Here is a 21,158-nt window from a genome sequence, read left to right as displayed (position 1 = left end):
GATTCTAGAACTAAAGGGATTCTAGACAAGGGGTTGCAGTTACTCAAACCAAAACATACTTTCCAATACCAACATTCAGAATAAGAAGCCAGCTTTGCATTTGAGAGTTAATGGCCCCAATGGCTTTCATGGCTGGGCCACCGGCTGAATTCCAACAGTGTATATAATGGAGGGGGTAAAATACCCATACTCCTATGTACACAAAGCCATTGTCCCCTCTCCCCTCTGCAGCCCTGATGGTCACCTCTTACCTGTCCTACTCTTGCTGTTGGTCAAGATTTCCTGCAGGCGCTCCTGAAGTTTATCTGCTCGCTTCCTTTCTAGATGAAGCTGTCTTTTGAGGTCCTTCAGCTGTTCGTGGGGAAGAGAGAAATGTGTAGGAAATCAAGGTTGGATTCACTGATACTTAGTCCCACCACTGGCTGTCCCGCCCCCAATTTAGCCCTCTTTGCACAAGCTAAGCAAAGAAGCCTGCTATTCAGCACATGCATAATATAGGAAGTCCTCAGTTAGCGAACGTAATTGGGGCCAGGAACTCATTTGCTAAGTGACACGGTCAAAAAGTATAAAATCATGTGACCATGCCAACTTACAATAGTAGTTCTGGCAGTGCTGGTTGCAGTTATTAAGTGAATTGTGCACGGGCATTAAGCGCAATATCACATGACTGGCTTGGGACTTCCTGCCGGTTTCTCCACTGAACTTTTCTTGTTGGAAGCCAGCAGTGAAGATCACAAACAGCAATCATATGACTGCAAGACACCACAACTGTCATAATTGTGCATCAGCTGCCAAGTGCACAAATTGTGATCACATGATTGTGGGGGGCAGTACAAGAACTTTGAGGAACAGCCATAAGACCCCTTATTCAGTGCCACTGTAACTGAAGGACCACTGAGTGAGTGGCCACTAAGGTCTACCAGTACTTCTCTTCCATTAGTATTGGAGTACCATCACCTGTTCTACACAAAAAGATAAGACTTGTGAAGGTGTCATTTTACTTTCTGTAGGTAATACATTCATATTGGCGGACATGAGGAAATCTTGGAATCACAACACTGCAATTAAGGTCAGAAAATACAAGAAAGGCAGTTTTGAAGTCTTTGGAATTAGGCATTGGCTAGACATCTGCATGATTTAGCAATCTGCAATTGGTAGCATGTATTGGATGGAAAGAAGAGGTTTTCCAGTAGCGTCAGGACCATAAGGATACCATCCATCAAGTGAAGCATCTCCAGCTTCTGGAATAATCTTTATTCAGGCAACTCACATTATTCTTTCTGGTTACTTAAACCATGTTGTGGCCCGTCAGCGGCCTGTGCAGATTGCAGCTGATTCTGTCAACGAGAAGGCTGGTGTGGTGCTGCGCCAGCAGCCTGTGCAGCTGGCACTCGAGTCAGACAATGAGGAGGCTGGAGAAGATGTGGTGCCAGAGGCAGGGATGCAGCCAGGGCCTTCAGAACCTCCAGAAGCTCCTTTAAGTGAAGAGGACGAAGAGGAGCCGCCTCTTCTCGATGCACAGGTGCGCAGAGCTGCCAAAAGGCAGGAGTGGCTCCTCAGGAGGAGGTCTCCTCGAGAGTAAGGCTTGGGGCTAATTGGCCACCCCCTTAACCTATTTAAGGAGGAACGCCGACTGAAGTAATTTGTAGGGAACAACTTTAGTTCACTCTCCTTCGTGTCTGGATTCTTTGCAAATTGCTTCTGGGCTTTCTGCCAACCATAGGAAGATTGTGATTACTTTATCTTTGGTTTCTTGTAGGCTGTTAAGAAAGTTTATTAACAGCCTTTGTTTGAAAAAGACTGAGTTATTTTAGTAAATTAAGTTTTGTACAGGCTTTGTGTGTGCTGCGTTCTTTGGGGTCCATAAGTGGGGCAGAACAAAGCAGCAACAGCGAAAAGAAGCCAGACCAGTATGAAATATAGCTCAGTGGAGTAAGAGAAGTGGACAATGACTCCATTGCAATTTAACACGCTTAAGGTGAAGGGATTTCATCAGTTGGGTGTTTGTTCTATTACCCTAGTAGCAATAGAAATCTCTCCAGAAAACCAAACAGTTCTTGTTTGCCGGGTTCACAGGGCTTGATGTTTCCAACTTTCTTTTTCAACTGTGGTGGTAGACTGGAATTTAGCAAGCTTGTCTTAAAGCCTGCCAGCAATTCTCAACCTCACATTTTCTTCAGGTTTCACAAAGGGGATGGAAGAAAAATGTCCTGTCCTGATAAAATAATCTCAGAGGTTAATAGAAAGAGGCAAAGAACAAGCAAGCTGAGTGTCACAATAGCTCAACCAGCAAGACCAAGTATGATGTGCACATTCCTATATCCCCGCCCAATTTCCATGAAGAATCTCTCCAACTTACTGCTGCACTCCCTTTCTTCTCCAGGATCCGTTGCCCATCTACTGTGTCCTTCACTTCCTGCCAAAGAGACACGGACTGTTCACTTCATAAGTCAAAATGGTACATCTCATCTTTACAATGGCCCCTCTTTGTAAAGCAGGACCGCTGAGCTGCAAATGATGGGATCTCTTTCTCACCTTCTGGGCTGGGCTTTCTCACCAGGGCTGGGATAGAAGCAAAGTTTCTACTATTCTGAAAATGTCATACTATGAAAAGGAAAAAAAAATGTGCGAAAGCTGCTTCCCCTAGCTTTATCTCCAATCCCGGTCATATCTGTCAGGTTCGCCTGATTCGCCAATTGTGGCCCTTTCTTGATCGGGATTCCCTGTGCACAGTCACTCATGCCCTCGTCACCTCTCGCCTGGACTACTGCAACGCTCTCTACATGGGGCTCCCCTTGAAGAGCACCCGGAGGCTCCAACTGGTCCAGAATGCAGCCGCGCGGGTAGTCACGGGAGCCGCATGGCGCTCCCATACAACACCTCTCCTGCGTGAGCTGCACTGGCTCCCAGTGGTCTTCCGGGTACGCTTCAAGGTATTGGTTATCACCTTTAAAGCGCTCCATGGCATAGGACCTAGTTATCTTCGAGACCGCCTGCTGCTACTGACGGCCTCCCATCGACCTGTGCGCTCCCACAGAGAGGGCCTCCTCGGGGTGCCATCAGCCAAACAATGTAGGCTGGTGACCCCCAGGGGGAGGGCCTTCTCTGTAGGGGCACCTACCCTCTGGAATCAGCTGCCCCCAGAGATAAGGAGAATCCAAGACCTCGGTGCCTTCTGCCGTGCCCTTAAAACCTTCTTTTTCCAGCAAGTCAGGCTGGCCTAACACTTTTTAAAATGTTTTTAATTGTCTGTTATTGTTGGGCCAAATTTATATATATCTTTTTAATTGTATTTTAATGTTTGTAGTTTATGTTTTTACTTGGCTGTTCACCGCCCTGAGTCCTCAGGGAGAAGGGCGGTATACAAATTTAAAAATAAATAAATAAATAAATAAATAAATAAATAAATAAATAAATAAATAAATAAATAAATAAATAAATATATATTTTAGGAATTCCTTTTTCCTTTCCCTTAGCTGTTCTTATATTTTACAATTAGCCCATCTACCACAAAAAGGGTACAATCACAAACTGTAGAAAAGCACAGAGATGGCTTTTGAGAAGTGTGTGGCAACTTAATAAAGCAGCTTAGCCTGGGAAAACATGAGGGAAAAAAACGATTTCTATATAGCGTTACTTCTTTTGGCAAGGACGCAAAAATAAATAACTGCACAACTTCTCTCAATTTGTGCTACTGTTTGTATGATATGCTTTGCCATTATTAGTTTGGAATTTGTTATAATAGTATTTTATGTGGATTTATTTTAGTATCTTTGTTCTTATTTTTAGATTTTACTATACAGGTAGTTCTTGGTTTATGACCACAATGGAGCCCCAAATTTCTGCTGCTAAGTGAGACATTTGTTAAATGAGTTTTGCCCAGGGGTGAAATCCAGCAGGTTCTGACAGGTTTTGGAGAACCGGTAGCAGAAATTTTGAGTAATTAGGAGAACCGGCAAATACCACCTCTGGTTGGCCCCAGAGTGGGGTGGGAATGGAGTTTTTGCAATATCCTTCCCCCAGGAGTGGGGAGGGAATGGGGATTTTGCAGTATCCTTCCCCTGCCACACCCACCAAGCCACACCACACCCACCAAGCCATGCCCACAGAACCAGTAATAAAAAAAATGGGTTTCACCACTGGTTTTGCCCCATTTTATGACTTTTCTTGCCATAGTTGTTAAGTGGATCACTGCAGGTGTTAAGTTAGTAACACAGTTGTTAAGTGAATCTGGCTTCTCCATTGATTTTATTTGTCAGAAGGTCACAAAAGGTGATCACATGACCCCGGGACACTGCCATCGTCATAAATATGAACCACTTGCCAAGCATCTGAATTTTGATCATGCAACCGTGAGTAAGCTGCAATGGTCGAAGTATGAAAAATGGTCATAAATCATTTTTTTTCAGTACCATTGTAACTTTGGTCACTAAATGAACTGTTGTAAGTTGAGGACTACCTGTACTTACTGTTCTGCTATTATGCACATATATAGAAGAATGTATTATTTCTACTGTATTATTAATATAATTATCTAATGTATTGTATCTCATCCAAACTAGACTGTGTTGTTTCTCTATGTCATAATATATGTGGGTATATGCATAATTTTGTATTTATTTATTTTGTCATGTTTATGTAGTGTATATTGGAGGTGGTGACCCCTTGAGAGCTGTATGCAACAAAATTTCATTTTAATGAATGCCAATTAGTGTACATTCAAAGTGACAAAAGTTATTTTTTTTCTTTCTTTCTCTTTCTTTCTTTCTTTTTCTCTATCTATCTATCTATCTATCTATCTATCTATCTATCTATCTATCTATCTATTATTAGGTGTTTTGTTTATATCCGGCTTTAGGTTTATAATAAATTTGATTGGTGGAGAAAGAAACTAAAGATTGCCCCAATTTTATTTTCCTTGGAATAAGATGGAAGGCAAGATAAATGTGATTGGGCTTTCAAGATTTTGTTATTTTAGCCCATAATAATAAAGAGAGTTCTAGTGTTTCTTGTGGTGCCTGTTTCCTAACCTGGCCTACCTTGAAGGGCTGACAGCAATCCTGTTGTCTAAACTGGGATAAGGGAATTCCTGAATAGTTTTTCCTGATTGTGCACACGGCTGCAATAGTGAATTCCCACATTAGGCGGAGGGTTGGTTAGATGATCTCCAAGATTTCTTCTAATCCTTACATTCTATGATTCAATCATTCTCTTGAATATGATGAGCTGTTCTACACTCAGATATAGCGGGGATCAGTTTCCTTCTAGCCAAACCAGGAGCGGCATTGCTTGGAAGCCTGTGTTCTTATCACTCCAGGAACTACTGCAAAAACCTTAGTTTGAACACATGAATTGGAGAGGGACAGCAGCACCATCTGTCTATCCATGCCAGTGTACTGCAACCACACTGGAGGAGGAGACATAATTCAGCAGGTGGGCAAGTCCTGGCAGAAAGAGAGAGAACAGATGGTCGAAGGAAGTGCGTCCTGCCAAGCACAGGTTCCTGGAGGAAGCTGGCAGGCTTAGGGCATACACACCTGCTTCAGCCGGTTGACTGTGTCCATGTGCTCATTCCTGGCTTTTTCAATCTCTCTCAGTTTTTCCTTAGTTGCCTCCACTTCTTGGTCTTTTAGCTGCAGAGGAAACAACCCAGTTGGAGCAGGAGAGACAGGAGTGAGATTAGTTAAAAAGCAGAATAAGATTCCCCTATTACTCCTCTTACATGGAAAATGCCAGCGGCTGAGAAAGGACATTTTCAGGGGAAAAGCACAAACTGCATGGCTAAAATCTACTGTGTAGCTACTCTTCATCACTGCAGGGGGGGAAAAAGCAGCTAACATGTGAAAGGAGCCCAAGTGGCAGCAATGGAGAAAACTGGAAAAGCGTAAAGAAGGAGAAAGGCTGGTTGACATATTGCTTGTTTGTTCATTCATTCATTCATTCAATTTCTATAGCCACTCATCTCAATAATTATCCTTTCCAAGAACTCTGATCCGCTGCTCTGCACATTAGCTGCAAATACCCCATTCAGTTCCATGGCAAAAACTGTTAGAACTGCTGAACATGGCATTTCAAGCTATATTTTTAGGCCTGCATTTATAATTCAAAGAAGTTTCAGGGATTCTTTAAGGAACTCTGATGGATGTTTGGTTAGTATGGTATGATTTTTATTAAAACAGTCCTGGTTATCTTCCCATCTCCACCCCTTGCCACCATAAACATGTGGAGAAGTGCAGGGATCATAGCGGGGAAACTCACAGTAGCTAAACAGATTTCAATTTGTCAAGTAGCACATCTCTTTCTGGAGCCAAAAGTCTAATAATATGAGGCTGGTACTGGTAGATAAGAGAATCAGCACCATAAATTACACAAATGCAACACTCAAGTTTAAGGTAACTCCAAAGTCCCCTTTAAATTATAATAACACTTAACAATAACACTTAGACTTATATCTAAGGGACTTACAGCCCTCTCTAAGCAGTTTACAAAGGTAAATTATAGGTGATTCGCTGCCTTTCTCAAAGGCTATGTGCTGGCTGGGAATCCTGGGGACTGTAGTACTAAACATGCCTGAGGAAGACTGATATAAACCTACCTACCTACCCATTCCCCTGTAGAACATACAAATCAAACACCAATAAAAAGTAGATTAAAATTCCTCCTCAGCAGTATTAGTTCAAAAGCACTTGAGCGTTTGTTACCAGTTGCCTCAGGAATGTCTCTTTTTAATTAAAGAGAAAGGCGAAGACAAGACTAGTTGGAAAAACTGCATTTACATAGTTACTGTTGCTGTTTTATTGATTTGAAAAGCTTGAACAAGAGAAGACAGCAGGGAGCAGCAACTCTGGAGGCTTTTTTTCCTAGATGATACTTGCCTTTCCATGGATGATCAGGGCATCTACCAAAGATTTTCCAGTACAAATCTTACTTTAAATATGGACATTTCCTCACCCTTCTGACATTTGCTCAGGCCTAGTCCCACAGTGGTCCAACCTCAGCCAGGTTGAAATATAAGGTACAATTAACAGCTAAATGCTCACATCCTGACTATTTTAAAAGGGTTTCAATGACAAAGTGTTTTTCACTTGTGTTTACTGTGAAAGTCTTGAGCAGTTTGTCACTTTCCAGCCTTCCTCTCAGTGACTGTTTAATCAAAGGAAAGATTGATATCAAAGGACAAGGATAACATTTCTCCCTACAGCAATCCAGTCATGGAATTTCTCCCCCCCAAAAGTCTATCTGAATCTGCAAGCAAAAAAATTTTTATTTAAAAACTCAAGCCATATTATGTACCATTTCCATTTTTTTAATATGCTGTTTTAATTTTGATTTTTCTGACTGTAGTTGTAAGCTCAGTCAAGAATCCAATTTGATAAAAACTAGTGTAAAAAGATTTCAGAAAAAGTCACTCATTCATCTTAATGAAAGAGGTGGTTCTTGAACATTTCAGAAAAGCTCCATGGCATAATTTTTAGAATTGTTACGTGTGGAGAACCTGTGGCCCTCCGGATTTTGTGAATTACAATTCCCAGAATCCCTCACATCAGTCTCATTGGCTGAGATTGCTGGGAACTGAAGATCACTAACACTGAGGGCTGCAGATCCCCCAGCCATGTCCTACACTATCCATGTTCAGAGGGGACCAGAAATCCATTAGACCTAGCAGCCAATCCACTATTGATGAAAGCAGGTTGCTCTTCACACCCACCTCATATCAACCGATTGGCTGCAATAAGTCACACCTAGATGGCAGAAGCAGACAAAACCCCTTAACGGAGAATTTGGTAGTGTTATGTCAGACAGCATGGAAGGAAACTTAACAGATTTAAAACAAGGAAATTTAACAGATTAATAGAGTTGGAAGGGACCTTGTAGGTCTTCTAGTCCAACCCCCAGCCAGAGACCCTACACCATTTTTGACAGATGGCAGTCCAGTCTCTTATTGAAAGCTTCCAGTGATGAAGCTCCCACAACTTCTGAAGGCAAGCTGTTCCATTGGTTGATTGCTCTCAGTGTCAGAAAAAGTCTCCTTATTTCCAGGTTGATTCTCTCCTTGTTCAGTTTCCATCCATTATTCCTTTTCCTACCCACAGGTGCTTTGGAAAATAGCTTGACCCCCTCCTCTCTGGGCAGCCCCTCAAATATTGGAACACTGCTGTCATGTCTCCCCTGGTCCTTCTCTTCACTAGACTAGCCATGCCCAGTTCCTGCAACAACCATTCATCATATGTTTTAGCTTCCAGTCCCCTAATCATCTTGGTGGCTCTTCTCTGCACTCTTTCTAGAATCTCAACATTTTTTTATAGTGTGGTGACCAAAACTAGATGCAGTATTTTAGGTGTGGTTTTAAAGGAAATAAATTTCTGTCATTTCTCATGCCTGGGGAGGAATAGGCAATTCGCAGCCCCCAATACCTGTAAATCAGCTGCATGCTGCTCTTTACAGATTCTCAGGGCTTCCATGTGTTCCTGCTGGTGCTTCTCTATCGACTCCTGGGGAAGACGAAGAAAATCAGAGGCTCAATAAAAGGCTAGAAGGGAACCTGAGTCGCCCATCCACAGAATGCCACTTCTAATTTATATCCCAATATTGAGATGTAAAATTGAATCAATAGGTACACAAAAACTGGATTTCTGCAGCTGGAAAGGAATTGCTACCCTGTTTTCCCCAAAATAAGACATTCCCTGATAATAAGCCCAATCGGGCTTTTGAGCGCATGGCAATAAGGCCAAGCGCTTATTTCAGGGTTCAAAAAATATAAGACAGGGTCTTATTTTCAGGGAAACATGGTACTACGTTTCTCTTCCAAATCAGTACCTCAGCCTCTTTAAGCCGCCGTTCAAACCAGCCCTTGGTGCCATCCATGGATTGGATCTGGAGGCGTAGCTCTTCCACAGTTTGTTGCATGGATTCCAGTTCTTGACTACGAGCCTAATGAAGAAGAGGAAGGAAAAGATGGCAGACAATCCCAAAAGGAGAAGAAATTAAAGACACCTAGAATGTCCTTTGTCCCAGAAGGGGGAAAAAAAACATAACAAAGTTTCACTATTTTAGTGTGACAGCCAAAACTCCCTTGGTGATCCTTCCTAGCAAAGCCTTAGCAGTGATTTCATTTCTTGGCCCCAATATATTGTGCATCTTAACAGACGTAACCTAGGCAGCAGCTTGCTTCTCATAAAGTTAGGGAGTTCTTCCTCCCTTAGAGGATGTGTCTTGAAATGCTCAACTTTACTGAGAAAGGCAGGAAGAAAGACCAAATTTCTGATCCTTAAACCTTGAATGTGGCCCTGGTACCTTCTCCTCCTTGAGCTGACCACGCAGCTCGTCCTCTTGCCGTTTCTTGTGCTCATGCAGCTCCCGCAGCTCCCGCTCATAGCGTGCCCTCACAGCCAGCATCTCTTTCTCATGCTGCAGACGGAGGTTACCGAGCTCTTCCTTGTGGCGTCCCTTTTCTTGCTGGGTCTCAATGGCCATCTCATCTAGCATGGCCTTGCGTTTCTCTGCTGTCTGGAAAGCAGAAGGCACAGCTCAGCCCTATATCCCACTTCCAATACAACAGGGAAGCCCTGGCAATAAGGATTCAGATAAAAAAATTCATCATCCCTCTCTGCCCCTGAGTATAAAACTAGGTATACAGCTAGTCCTCAACTTACAACAGTTCATTTAGTTCAGCCTAGTTACAACGAGGTTGAAAAAAGTGACTGTTTTTCACTCTTAAGACCATTGCAGCATCCCCGTGGTCATGTGATCAAAATTCCGATGCTTGGCACCTGACTCATATTTATGGTTGTTGCAGTGTCCCAGGGTCACATGATCCCCTTTTGCAACCCTGTGACGAGCAAAGTCAATAGGGAAATCAGATTCCCTTAACAACCATGTTACTAACTTAACAACCACAGCGATTCATTTAACAACAGGGATAAGAAAGATCATAAAACGGGGGCCAGAATCACGTAATAAATGTCTCACTTAGCAACATGAATTTTGGGCTCAATTGTGGTCGTACGTTGAGGACTACCTGTGCTTTAGTTTCAATAAAAGAGAATATTTGTAGCTCAGGGTTGAACTGTGAGGTGCAAAACCCACTTCCTTCTAGCACTGATGATGTTACTTAAGTAGTGAAATATCTACAAGAAAATAACCAGGAGTACCAAGGACCCCATATTTTAATTTGGTTTATATAGACCCGTAATGGCGAACCTATGGCACGCATGCCACAGGTGGCACATGGAGCCATATCTGTGGGCACGCGAATGTTGCCCTGGCTCAGCTCTAGTGCCCATGTGCGCATCGGCCATCTGATTTTTGGGCCTTCTGGGCCCACCAGAAGTCGGGAAACGGGCTGTTTCTGGCCTCTGGAGGGCCTCTGGGGGGTGGAGAAGGCCGTTTTCGCCCACCCCATGCTCCAGAAAAGCCTCTGGAGCCTGGGGAGGGCAAAAAAAACGGGCCTACTGGGCCCACCGGGCCATCGCATGCCAAAAGCGTAGGGAGGTCGCGCATGGGGGGCTGGGTGCATTGAATTATAGACGTGGGCACATGCGTGCGTGACCCCCCGCACTCCCCCCGCTTTTGGCACACAACAGCAAAAAGGTTAGCCATCATTGATATAGACCAACCTCACAAAGGCAGGGTGAAGGCATATAATGTGCCCAAGATTTTAGTTAAAGGTTGGTAAGGGATGTGCTGTTTATCTTGAGAAGCATAAATAAAGTTTGCCTATTTAGAAAGTTTGCATTTTGAGACCAAAATCCTTGGCTTCTTTAAAAAGACTAAGCACTAATTTCTGGTCTTCAGAGTTGCACTGAGAAATTTAAAAAGTCTATGGGCTCTTTCTGGAGACAGTCAGGAAATCTAGTAAAAATGGAACGGCTTCCTTAGCCAGCAGATACCATTTTCACATCTTTCAATGTTCCCTTAGCTACTATTCTTCCTCCCATGCACTTATCCCATTCCTCCTTATCCTTTCTTCTATTCTATTTTGCTCCAAATTTCATAAACTTAATACTGAATCATAGTTCGTTCAGAGTAGAAACTCATAAACCCTTACTTGACATCTTGATTTAAGGGATTTTTGCCAAATAGTAGTATGCTTTGAAGACAAATGGAATCACTTTAGAAACCTCAACGTAGAAAGGGAGAAAGAAGCAGGCCATGGTCTGGCATTCGTCTGCTCATATACAAGCGTCAAGCCATGACTGAAGTTGCCTGAATGAGCCACAATGTATACCTCCACTCTAGCTTACCTTCCGTACTTCATCAAGCTCTTGTAATAATCTCTCCTTTTCCTGCCTGAGTTCTTGAACTTGCTCCATAAGACGAGTACTGCCCCGGAGTGACTCCTACAATAAAAGGTGAAGATAATGAAAAATCTTGTCTTCTAAGACAACCCTTTTGTTTATTGGCACCACCGTTTTGTCCAGGAGTGGGCTGCTGGGGTTTCGCAGAGGTTCAGGAGAACCTCTAGCTGAGATTTTGTGCAATTCGGAGAACCCCCAAATCCCATTCCTGGCTGGCCCTGCCTACCCTGCCCCGCCCCTCCCAGGAGTCCCTACACAGCCTGTTTTGGATGCGGTTTTGTGCAGGGCATATGCAGAGGCTCAGGGAGGGCAAAAAAAGGCCCTACCGGAAGTTCGGGAGGGTTAGGGCCTCTGGAGCCTGGGGAGGCCATTTTCATCCTCCCAGAGGCTCGAGGAAAGCCTCCAGAATCCGAGAAGGGCAAAACCACCTCCCCTGCCATGGTACAGGAGGCTGATTAGACCACGCCCACCATGGCCACGCCCACCCAGCAACCGGGCCCACCCCTGGTTTTGTCAGAGGCCGTCCGCTGCCTCTGACCGAAGACAATGACACCAATAAACAAAGAAGATCAATCACAAAACAGCCCTGGCCCGATTCCATATTATTGGACCATCAAAAGGATTATAGTAACTAGCTACATAAAGCATTTTGAGCATCCCACTTCAATTCTACACCTAGGCTAAGCTCTTGAAAGTAAGAGTGAAAACTTTTTCAGCTTGGGAATTTGTTGGGTGAATTACCTAGCCTCCTTTCACACTGACAAATTTAAAAGTAAGATTCAGGGTTAAAATACCAATCATTTGAAACGAAAGTATGTGGGATATTGGGAAGAACTTTGCTAACACACCAAAATGAGGGCCGGAACTCGGGTAGCAGTTGGGAAGGCCAACAAGAGTAGGAGAAAGAGATCAGTAAAGGGATCAAACCAGCAGAAGGCGAGTGTAAAAAATGAAATTTATTTATTTATTTAGAAATTTTATATTGTCACCTACTTGCACATGGTGACTCAAGGCAGCTTACAAGGATATCAAAATACCATATAAAAGAAATAAAAAGAAAAAAAAGAAAAATAATAAAGTAATAACCCCTCACTCACAACACACCTTCATACTAGCCATTTAAGGGGCTCCATCCTGCTCTGGGTTCCCCAGGCCTTCTGGCAGAACCACGTCTACAGGGCCTTCCAAAAGAGTGTTAGAGTAGGGTCAGTCTAATCTCTGGGAGGATGATGTTCCAGAGAGAGGAAGCCATCACAGAGAAGGCCCTTCTTCTGGGTCCCGCCAGATGTATTTCCTTAGGGGATTGGACTTGCAACATTCCTTGCCTCCCTGCTCTAGTGGATTGTGTAGATGTGACCGGCAAGAGACAATCCCTCAGATAACCTGGTCCCAAGCCATGAAGGACTTTAAAGGTGACAACCAGCACCTTGAATTGCACCTGGAAGCAAATTGGAAACCAATGCAGTTCCTGCAGGAGAGATGATACATATGCACACCGAGGTCTGCACAAAACCATGTAGGTCACTGCATTTTGCACCAGTTGGAGCTTCCGGATGCTTTTTAGGGACAGCCCCATGTAGGCCGCATTGCAATAGTTAAGATGGGAGGTGACTAGAGCATGAGTGACCGTGAGTAGGGATTGAGATCGCTGGCAAAAGAGCACGAGAGGTAGCAAAACAGTCCTCTCGTGCCATAAATATTTAACTGCTTGCTCCTTCTTTCTCCCTGCACTATAAAGGTTCAAAATGGGACATTTTACATAACTCAAGGGCGATAGTGGAAGGAAATACAGAATATACAAATCGCTGGCTGGGTCTTGTAAGCAGCAGTATGAGCCTTGTAAGCAGCAGCATGATGCTTGGGCTATCACAGGGCCTGTATGGATCTAATGCCTTGGCCCACCTGCAATTGTGTGTTGAGGTCATCCCGCTGGGCAGCCAATGCCTCCTTCTCATTCTGACGCTGCTGCAGCTCATCTCCCAAGGCTGCCACCTGTTCTCGCATCAGGTTCATTTCTTGAGTCTTAGATGTCTGAATCTACAGGGCAAGAATGCAGCAGGACAAGAGAGGAAGGAAACAGTTAACAGTCCTTTCAGAAAATCACATGGCCCTATGACCTACCCTCCAAAGAGCACCCCTGGCAACGCTGTGGGTTTTCTTTTTCCTTAAAAAAGAACTACAAACCATAGATTTCCCCCCCTCCCAAGCACCCAAGCACATTTCCACACGCCACTGAGCTCTCATGTATTTTCTTTATTATTTTTTTTAGTTTCACAAGAATATTTTTAATTCACTGTACGTGTCAAAATGAAGGATGCTGCTCTGATGTTACCCACTGCACACAATCATCTGACTTCATGGTTAATTGAAATTTACAAACCTGCTTCAAATTCCACTGACAATAGGAATTATTATGATTAATTATAATGGGTGCACACACATTTCTTAACAAGAGAACAATCAAATGAAATGAGAAACTGGGAAAACTGCATGGTTTTGCCATTGACTCCTAGTCTCCTAAACTTGGATAGGATTGTTACCTCTGTATCAAGCCTCATTAGTTTAATCTCTATGAAAACCCACAGAAAAGTCTTTTTGATATAGATGAATTTTTAAATATTTTTGAAGTGGAAATTAGCCTGACTTTTTCACTTTTTTTCTTTTTCTTTTACTTAGTCTACATTCCAGAATGTGGAACTATGGAATTTATATAAATTATGCTAACTTGTACTTGAATAAGAATTCTTAGCACCAGCACATTTTTATCGGTTTGCATAGAATTATCTAACTAATCAGAAATACGTAGTGATTTATGACTAACCAGGTTTCATTTTAAAAAGGTAAATTATAGATTTTATAATTATGTTATCATGTATAACTTGCCTTTAAAAACTAAAACTTGGCTAATCAGAAATGAGCTTTTGGCCTACTGAAAAGAAAGAATTCTTAAAGGGATTTGTAGTACTTTTAAGCATGAAATATAGTGTAGTTCTTACAATATTATAGATTCCAAGGGTTTGATTCCCATTTTTTTAAAAAATGTAATTATTATCCAAAAGGTGCTTAAATACAGGTCACTTTCATTTCTCCAATGGCATCACACAATATTCTAACAACCTTTCCTCCACATTCTCTTAAACCAGCCTTCTCCAACCTACAGCCTTCCAGATGTGGCAGGAGTATAATTCCCATAATTTACAACTAGCATGCCTTACACCTATAGCGTTTGGGAAAGCTCAAATTGCTGGAAGAAGTGTCAGGTCTAAGGTAATGTGCCAATAATGGCAGGTTTTCATACAGCAGATGTGATTGTTGGCACAATCTATCCATGTCTTAAGATAGGAAAAAGGAATCTTGTCCTGTCGTGAATGACAAATCTAGCATCTGTGATATTTTCATCTTCCTTTTAATCATAGCTCCTAATCCCCAAGGATAGACGCGCACAACGCAGAGAGAGAAAGAGAGAGAACTACAATGCAATCTCAGTCACTTTCTCCTAAGGTGACACAGGCCACTTCACAGCAGGACAACACAACTCACTTTAACAGAGCATTCCCCTCAAACACTTAGATGCTTCTTATTTTGGACAAGCCATGAGGAATTCCTGTTGTTTAAAGGCATGAAACAAGTAAAAATTGTAGGCTTCATATAGGCTTAACCAAGTTTGTTTGTTTGTTTGTTTTTTTTAAAAAAAAACAACAACTCTTCCATAGCCTAGAAAAAAGAAATCTGGGTCCCAAATCTTTCTATGACACAGTCCTGGGTTGTGTTACTGCCACTTTTTATTGATTGATTGATTGATTGATTGATTGATTTGATTTGATTTGATTTCTATACCGCCCTACTCCCGAAGGACTCAGGGCGGTGCACAGCCAAACAATAAAACACATACATACAAAATTTAAAAGTGGAATTAAAATCAAATTAAATAGTTTTGGCCCAGACAAATTAAAACCCCAAACTATTTAAAACCAATTTTAAAATTTGAATATATAACTGAATATATGCAACTCTTAGCCACTCAAAAAAGATGGATGTCCCTGGGCTTAAATAGCTGCTCATCGTTGCTAAAGAGAAGCACTCTGTGGTTGTGCACTGATGAAGTGAGCTGAATAAGTTCCTTGAACCAGAGTCAGTATGATATAGCAGTTAAAATACCAGACCAGGCTTGGAGATGCTAACATTCAAATTCCCAGTTATCCATGAAGTTTAGAAGATGATTTGCAACCTATCTATTCTTACCCTATCTTATTCAATAGGAAATGTTGAAAATGGGTGCACATCTCACTCACACACACACACATACAGACACAGTATACTGGATGAAGGGAGAAATATAAATGCAGTAAATAAAACAGGAATTCTTCACACTGTTGCTGGTCATTTAGCCTCCCTTATGCTGTAAATATAATATACATACCCCCCTTGTAAAAATGAATAGTCACAGCCTTCAATTTCATCACCCTCATCACCACCTTCTACGCCCCCCTGACCATTTGGCTCAGAAGGCAGAACCTGGTACCTGTTCTAAGGCTGCAAGGTTGGTTCTCAGAGCATCGTTTTCAGACAGAATGGTCTCAACCTGTTCCTGGCTCTCCGCACTTTGGCACGCAACCTGAGGGCCCACGAAGGACAGAATGGGCAACGGAAAGGAAGGAAGGAAAGAATGAGAGGCAGAGGGGTGGGGGAGCAAAAGCAGGAGGGGAGGAGAAAATAAGGATTAAAAATAGAGCAAAACATGGAATTAGCAGTCTTGGGCAAGGGTTGCGATTGGTTTTTATTTTGTTTTTAGAGAAAGCAAGCTCGGAAACCAATTTTTAAAAAGCGACACGTCAATTGCAATGAAAATAAAGCAATTAACCGAATGAACCACATTTCATTTACAATTACAAGGACGAGACACAGTTATTAGAGACTCAACATAACCGCCAAACCTGTTTGAGAAAAGAAGAAGGTTAAAACAAGGAAAGCAAATTAAGAGGCGCGAAAGGCCCATGGGAGGACAGGAATCTAAGAGAAGAAACGGGACAATTAAATAGAAAGGAAGAGAGTAATTTCAGTGTTAAGTTCCTAATACTAAGAGCTATGACATATCAGGACAGGTCTCCTGGGTAAAGACACTCCCCTTCAAACAAATAAGGTGGGGGAACACCCCCTTATTTAGCCAACAACTTATTGTACATTATGATTGAAGCAATGTGTACAACCATTTCAGCTATAAATTACTACATTTGAAGAAAAAAGATTTCCAGATAGTATTCAGATAAATTCAGATATTCAGGGCCTGGGTTAGGCCCTTCCACCCACAAATTGATCCTCATTGTCTATAATTTCTAAAGCAATATTAAATTGCAGTGGCCCTGAATATTAAAGTATTATACAATTAAATAAGGGGCTCTTAGTCAGGCTTGGTCAGACCTACAAAGTATAAAGGGTAGTCAAGAGTGTGTAGTTGTGCTCAAGCCAAGAACAAAGTAGAACCAAGGGCTGTGACTGACAGGCAGATAATGTTAGGAGCTCTGTCTTTTGACACACAATGTCATTTTAAGAACACATTACATTCCTCCGGCATGACCTTTTTCTATATATTTTCTGCACATTTTTATTCCTTCAGGTATTCCACACACCCACATCTTTTTTGGACCACACTTGCTAAGAACCAGTGTGTTCCACCATTATGAAGTAAACAAAGTGTAATCAAAGAAGCTAAATATGCTGACAGAGTTTTAACAGACTTGAAAAAAATCCCCAAATCCAATTCAAGAACCAGAGTGGAGTGGGGTGTGGAAACTAGTCACATCCATAGGTGTAATAGGAACCAGCCCACTTTAGATCACTACCCTAAGTTTTGTCCCTAGTGCCCCAAACACTGTTTAGCACTTGCTGTGCCACTTGGCAAACTGGGACAGTTCCAGATGCTAATCTGATAGGGTAGCCAGTCAAACCTATTTGGCTTTTCTTATTCAGTTAGTTAAATTGGCTTCTGGTATGAATCAAAATCTATCTTACAGAAGTCTTAATTCAGGGCTGGGAAATCAATCCCACAAGATGCTCATGACAACATTTAACAGTTGTCTAATGCTTTGAGTTTCACAACCAGGATGGTCATAGCCTGTATAAGCAATGGTATACAATAAACACAGCTTTTGTTTATTAAAAAGAGTAAAATACTTTAACATTGTGAAATATGGGTTGGAAAAGTATTCAAGAAGCGTATGCTGAAAAATTCCAAAAATGGAGATTTCTAGTGGTTAGAGAAAGCCCGGGATCAGTGACTCCCATGATGATACCAATGACTGAGGTCCATACGCCAAAAGAATCAGCCTGGGATTTGCTGAAGTGTTGCATAGGCTTTTCAAAATGTCAAGCTCATCTCTTGACTAAAAAATAAAGTTTAGAATGCACCCTAAATGTAAGCTAAAACAGACAAGATGTGAAACTCAACTTTTAGGAAAAGAAATCCTTTAGGGATTTTAGAAATTAACGCACAATAACAAAAGCAAAAACTGAAAATTTAAGAAACAGCCTCGTTTCCTACAAAAATGTGGTAATTAGGTAGTCTAATGAACAGATTCACTGTATATATTTTTCCCTCACTTTTTTGAATAAATCATTACAAGATAGCATACAACAATTAAAACAAGGATACAACTCTAATCTCTGATCCTGATACACAAGGTGATAAGGACGAGCATAGGAGTAGTTATAGGAAGCTCAATCAGTGTGGTATGAGACATTATAGCTCTGCTTTTTAATTATACCATCCTGATTATCTTTTCTGTTCCTTTTCCTAAAAATCTGTGATATTTCTGAAAACAATGAAGTTCTCTATCTAACGATACATCCATTTTTTCACCAATAATCCTATTTTCATTACTGTGTATATTTGGAAAATTAAACTAATATGAATGCACTGAATTGGGACTGACAGTCCATCTTGGCCAGAGGTGTATACTACTGTAGGAATATGTTTTTGAATTAGAAGTTTGAACCAGTGAGAAAGTACTAGAAATGGAACCAAATATGAAGAACAAAGGTGCAAAAGAAAGAGGTGGAAAAAGAAGGATTCAGAAAGAATAAAATTCTTGGTAATGTATATGATTATGATCCTGAACTAAGTAAGTCAGAAATTCTTATTTATAGCTTTATTTACAATTTACAAAATAATTATGTTATCAATAAAGAATAACTGGTAAAGATGGATTTAACCTCACATAAGCATGTCCCAAAAGTGCTTTTTCAAGAGGCAACTGGATTTTTTTATTTATTTATTTAGATTTGATTTATATGCCGCCCTTCTCCGGAGACTCAGGACGGCTTACAATGCGTTAAGCAATAGCCTTCATGCTTTTGTATATTTTATACAAAGTCAGCTTATTGCCCCCACAATCTGGCTCCTCATTTTATCTACCTTAGAAAGGATGGAAGGCTGAGTCAACCTTGAGCCTGGTGAGATTTGAACTTACAGTAATTGCAGGCAGCTTATGTTAATAACAGTGCTTTAGTCTGCTGCGCTACCAGGACTCTTTTTATTTGAAGACACCAAAGTCCACATTTTGGACAGAGAGGACTGCTGGTTTGAAAGAGGAGTCAAAGAGGCCATCTATGTCAAAATTGAACAGCCCTCTCTCAACAGAGGGGGAGGGATGCAACATCATCTATCTCCAGTCTATAACACAGTCCTTTCAACAGTTCCAAGAGAGCTCCACACCCATTGCACTACTCAACTGACCCTGAGGCCAGGTGGCCTCAGCAAGAAAGCAAATGACCAGCTGTCTGTAAGGAGTATAAATCCTTCCATTCCCCTCCATTCAGTCAGAGCTGAAGAAGCTTCTTGGATGAGAAGCGAAACGTCTTCAAATAAAAATAAGAAAGCCCAGTTGCCTCTTGAAACAGTACCTTTGGGACAACTATGACCTGGATGACTGAGAATCTCCATAGACACTCACATGAGCATAGGACAACAGATTCACAAATTAATCCACTTTATGTTCCAATGTGAATATCTTCCAGGAAATTACAACACTATAGCAGACAGCTTATCTCAGCCTCTATCTGCCATTTTGACAAACAATATGAAAATATGGATAAAAGTATAATTGCACAAATAGCTTCAACCACTCAAGACGGACTGCATTTTCAGAATGGACCGCAGCTTTGAAGACCAATGATATGCCTTTGACCCATAGTATATTATCATCCAAAGTGATCTGTCCCCGTACCCACCCACACACCCACACAGCCAGTCGAGGGTTAAGGAAACACTTTGGAACGCACCCAGGTCTTATCTCCGACTTGGCAGCGATAGACACACCGTCTGCCAAGGGTCTTTATTTTCACAAACAGACAGATAAGATACGAACGTTCAAGAAAGTCCAAACAGAAATAATATTCCTCCCAGCAGTTCCGGACGAGGCTTTAGTGACTCCAAGGTTTTGCTTTGTTCGTCACAAGGATCCTTTGACCACTACCCTCTATTATATAGTCTCTGGGGTGTGGTCCAGTGACTCAGTTCTAATCCCTAGCACGCCTCCCAAGCTGCTGCAAACGTTTATCACGCCTTCGGAGGCGTGCGTCCAGGAATGATGTTTCATTATCACTTTGACTCGAATCAGCTGTTTCCTCTCCCTCAGCCGGCACTTGAAACAATGCCAGAGGGGAGGGGCCTGGAGAGGGAGGCCTGGCTGACTCCTCTTCCTCATGCTCGGAGCTTTCTTCCTCCGATGGGACAGGCTCAGAGGGCGGGGCCACAACACAAAGATGGTAATGCAGTGTTCAAATACTAGAACTTTTATGATCATACTAGATAGCCCGTCATCCATGGGGCCATTCTTACCGGATTCCTCAATGCTTCCAACAGTGACAGAACTGCCAATATCCAGCCTTCACTGGAAAAGCTGGGATACATTGAAGAGATGTATCGGCCTTGAAAATAGCCCATGTTAAACTGTATAGCATAGTTAAACGTCAGCACAGGAAATGTTTTATGACATTTTGTATTAATGTTTAATAAAATTTGCCAAATTTCAAATCCATGGGAGTCATGGATCCCAGATTTTGGATGCATTTTGTAAATTAGCCTGTTTTGTAAGTTCGCCCATTAGCATTACTGTTATCCTATGTTGCATTGTTTCGCGCAATTGAAGGTTATTGGCATGAGAGTTTTAGTAATGCCTAGATCTAAATGGATAACTGGTATAGATCTACAAGTTATCCTTTTACAATGTTGAGGAAGAAGTAAGCAATACTAGCTAGATCTACAAAGGTCACAAGAGCATCATATTCAAAACACATTCCAGATAAAATTGCTAGTGTTCTACAAGGCATGAAGAAGGACACTGAGGAACCAATCTGGAATTGAGAGACAACCATCCCATACAGGTTTAATAAATTATTATTATTATTATTATTATTATTATTATTATTATTATTATTATTATTATTATTATTATTATTATTATTATTATTATTATTGACTTCAATAGAGATTCCCAAAGAGATCCACGAGATAATTTTGCTTTAAAATTAAGGGAACTTTGAATAATCAAACTGGAAACGTTAATGGTGCTATAGCCTGAAGAGTTATTTTCTGATAGAATAACGATAGATGAAATATCCAATTCATGGCTGCTATGTATTTTTTTTTCCAGAAAAGAGTTTACTTAAAAAAATAATAGTTTAAAATGGAATACTGCTTACTTCATTGAAGTAGAACAGCACTTCCATCACAATGGCATAAAACACAAAAATTGGGTCTTTATATCGTCCAAGATGAAATGGCTCAGGGAAAGAATAAACAAAGTGATAAAATAAATTTTACAATAAACTACAATCCAATAAGAGCCTGGTGGCGCGGCAGAC

At 41.5% G+C, this 21,158-nt stretch overlaps 1 protein-coding gene across 3 annotated transcripts in view; it reads right to left on the bottom strand.

Annotated features, from left to right (window-relative positions):
• The window catches only part of GRIPAP1 (GRIP1 associated protein 1), a 76,878-nt gene that overhangs the window by 33,264 nt on the left and 22,456 nt on the right, over positions 1-21,158 (bottom strand). For 2 of the 3 annotated variants that reach the window (XM_070938079.1, XM_070938081.1), the window contains exons 13-21: positions 15,820-15,912; positions 13,200-13,334; positions 11,244-11,339; positions 9,295-9,507; positions 8,818-8,931; positions 8,415-8,492; positions 5,538-5,633; positions 2,360-2,416; positions 252-351 (exon numbers count right to left, since the gene is read on the bottom strand). In XM_070938079.1, coding sequence (XP_070794180.1) covers positions 252-351; positions 2,360-2,416; positions 5,538-5,633; positions 8,415-8,492; positions 8,818-8,931; positions 9,295-9,507; positions 11,244-11,339; positions 13,200-13,334; positions 15,820-15,912 — 982 coding nt within the window. The remainder of the gene's footprint in view (positions 1-251; positions 352-2,359; positions 2,417-5,537; positions 5,634-8,414; positions 8,493-8,817; positions 8,932-9,294; positions 9,508-11,243; positions 11,340-13,199; positions 13,335-15,819; positions 15,913-21,158) is intronic. The other variant, XM_070938080.1, reaches the window with a different exon arrangement.

This window comes from Pituophis catenifer, unplaced genomic scaffold (genome assembly GCF_029215685.1).
Source record: "Pituophis catenifer annectens isolate HBS135680 unplaced genomic scaffold, rPitCat1.0.hap2 SCAF_2, whole genome shotgun sequence".
Taxonomy (NCBI): Eukaryota; Metazoa; Chordata; class Lepidosauria; order Squamata; family Colubridae; genus Pituophis; species Pituophis catenifer.
Note: the sequence above shows the minus strand (reverse complement) of the source record. Positions and strands in the feature narration are given on the sequence as shown.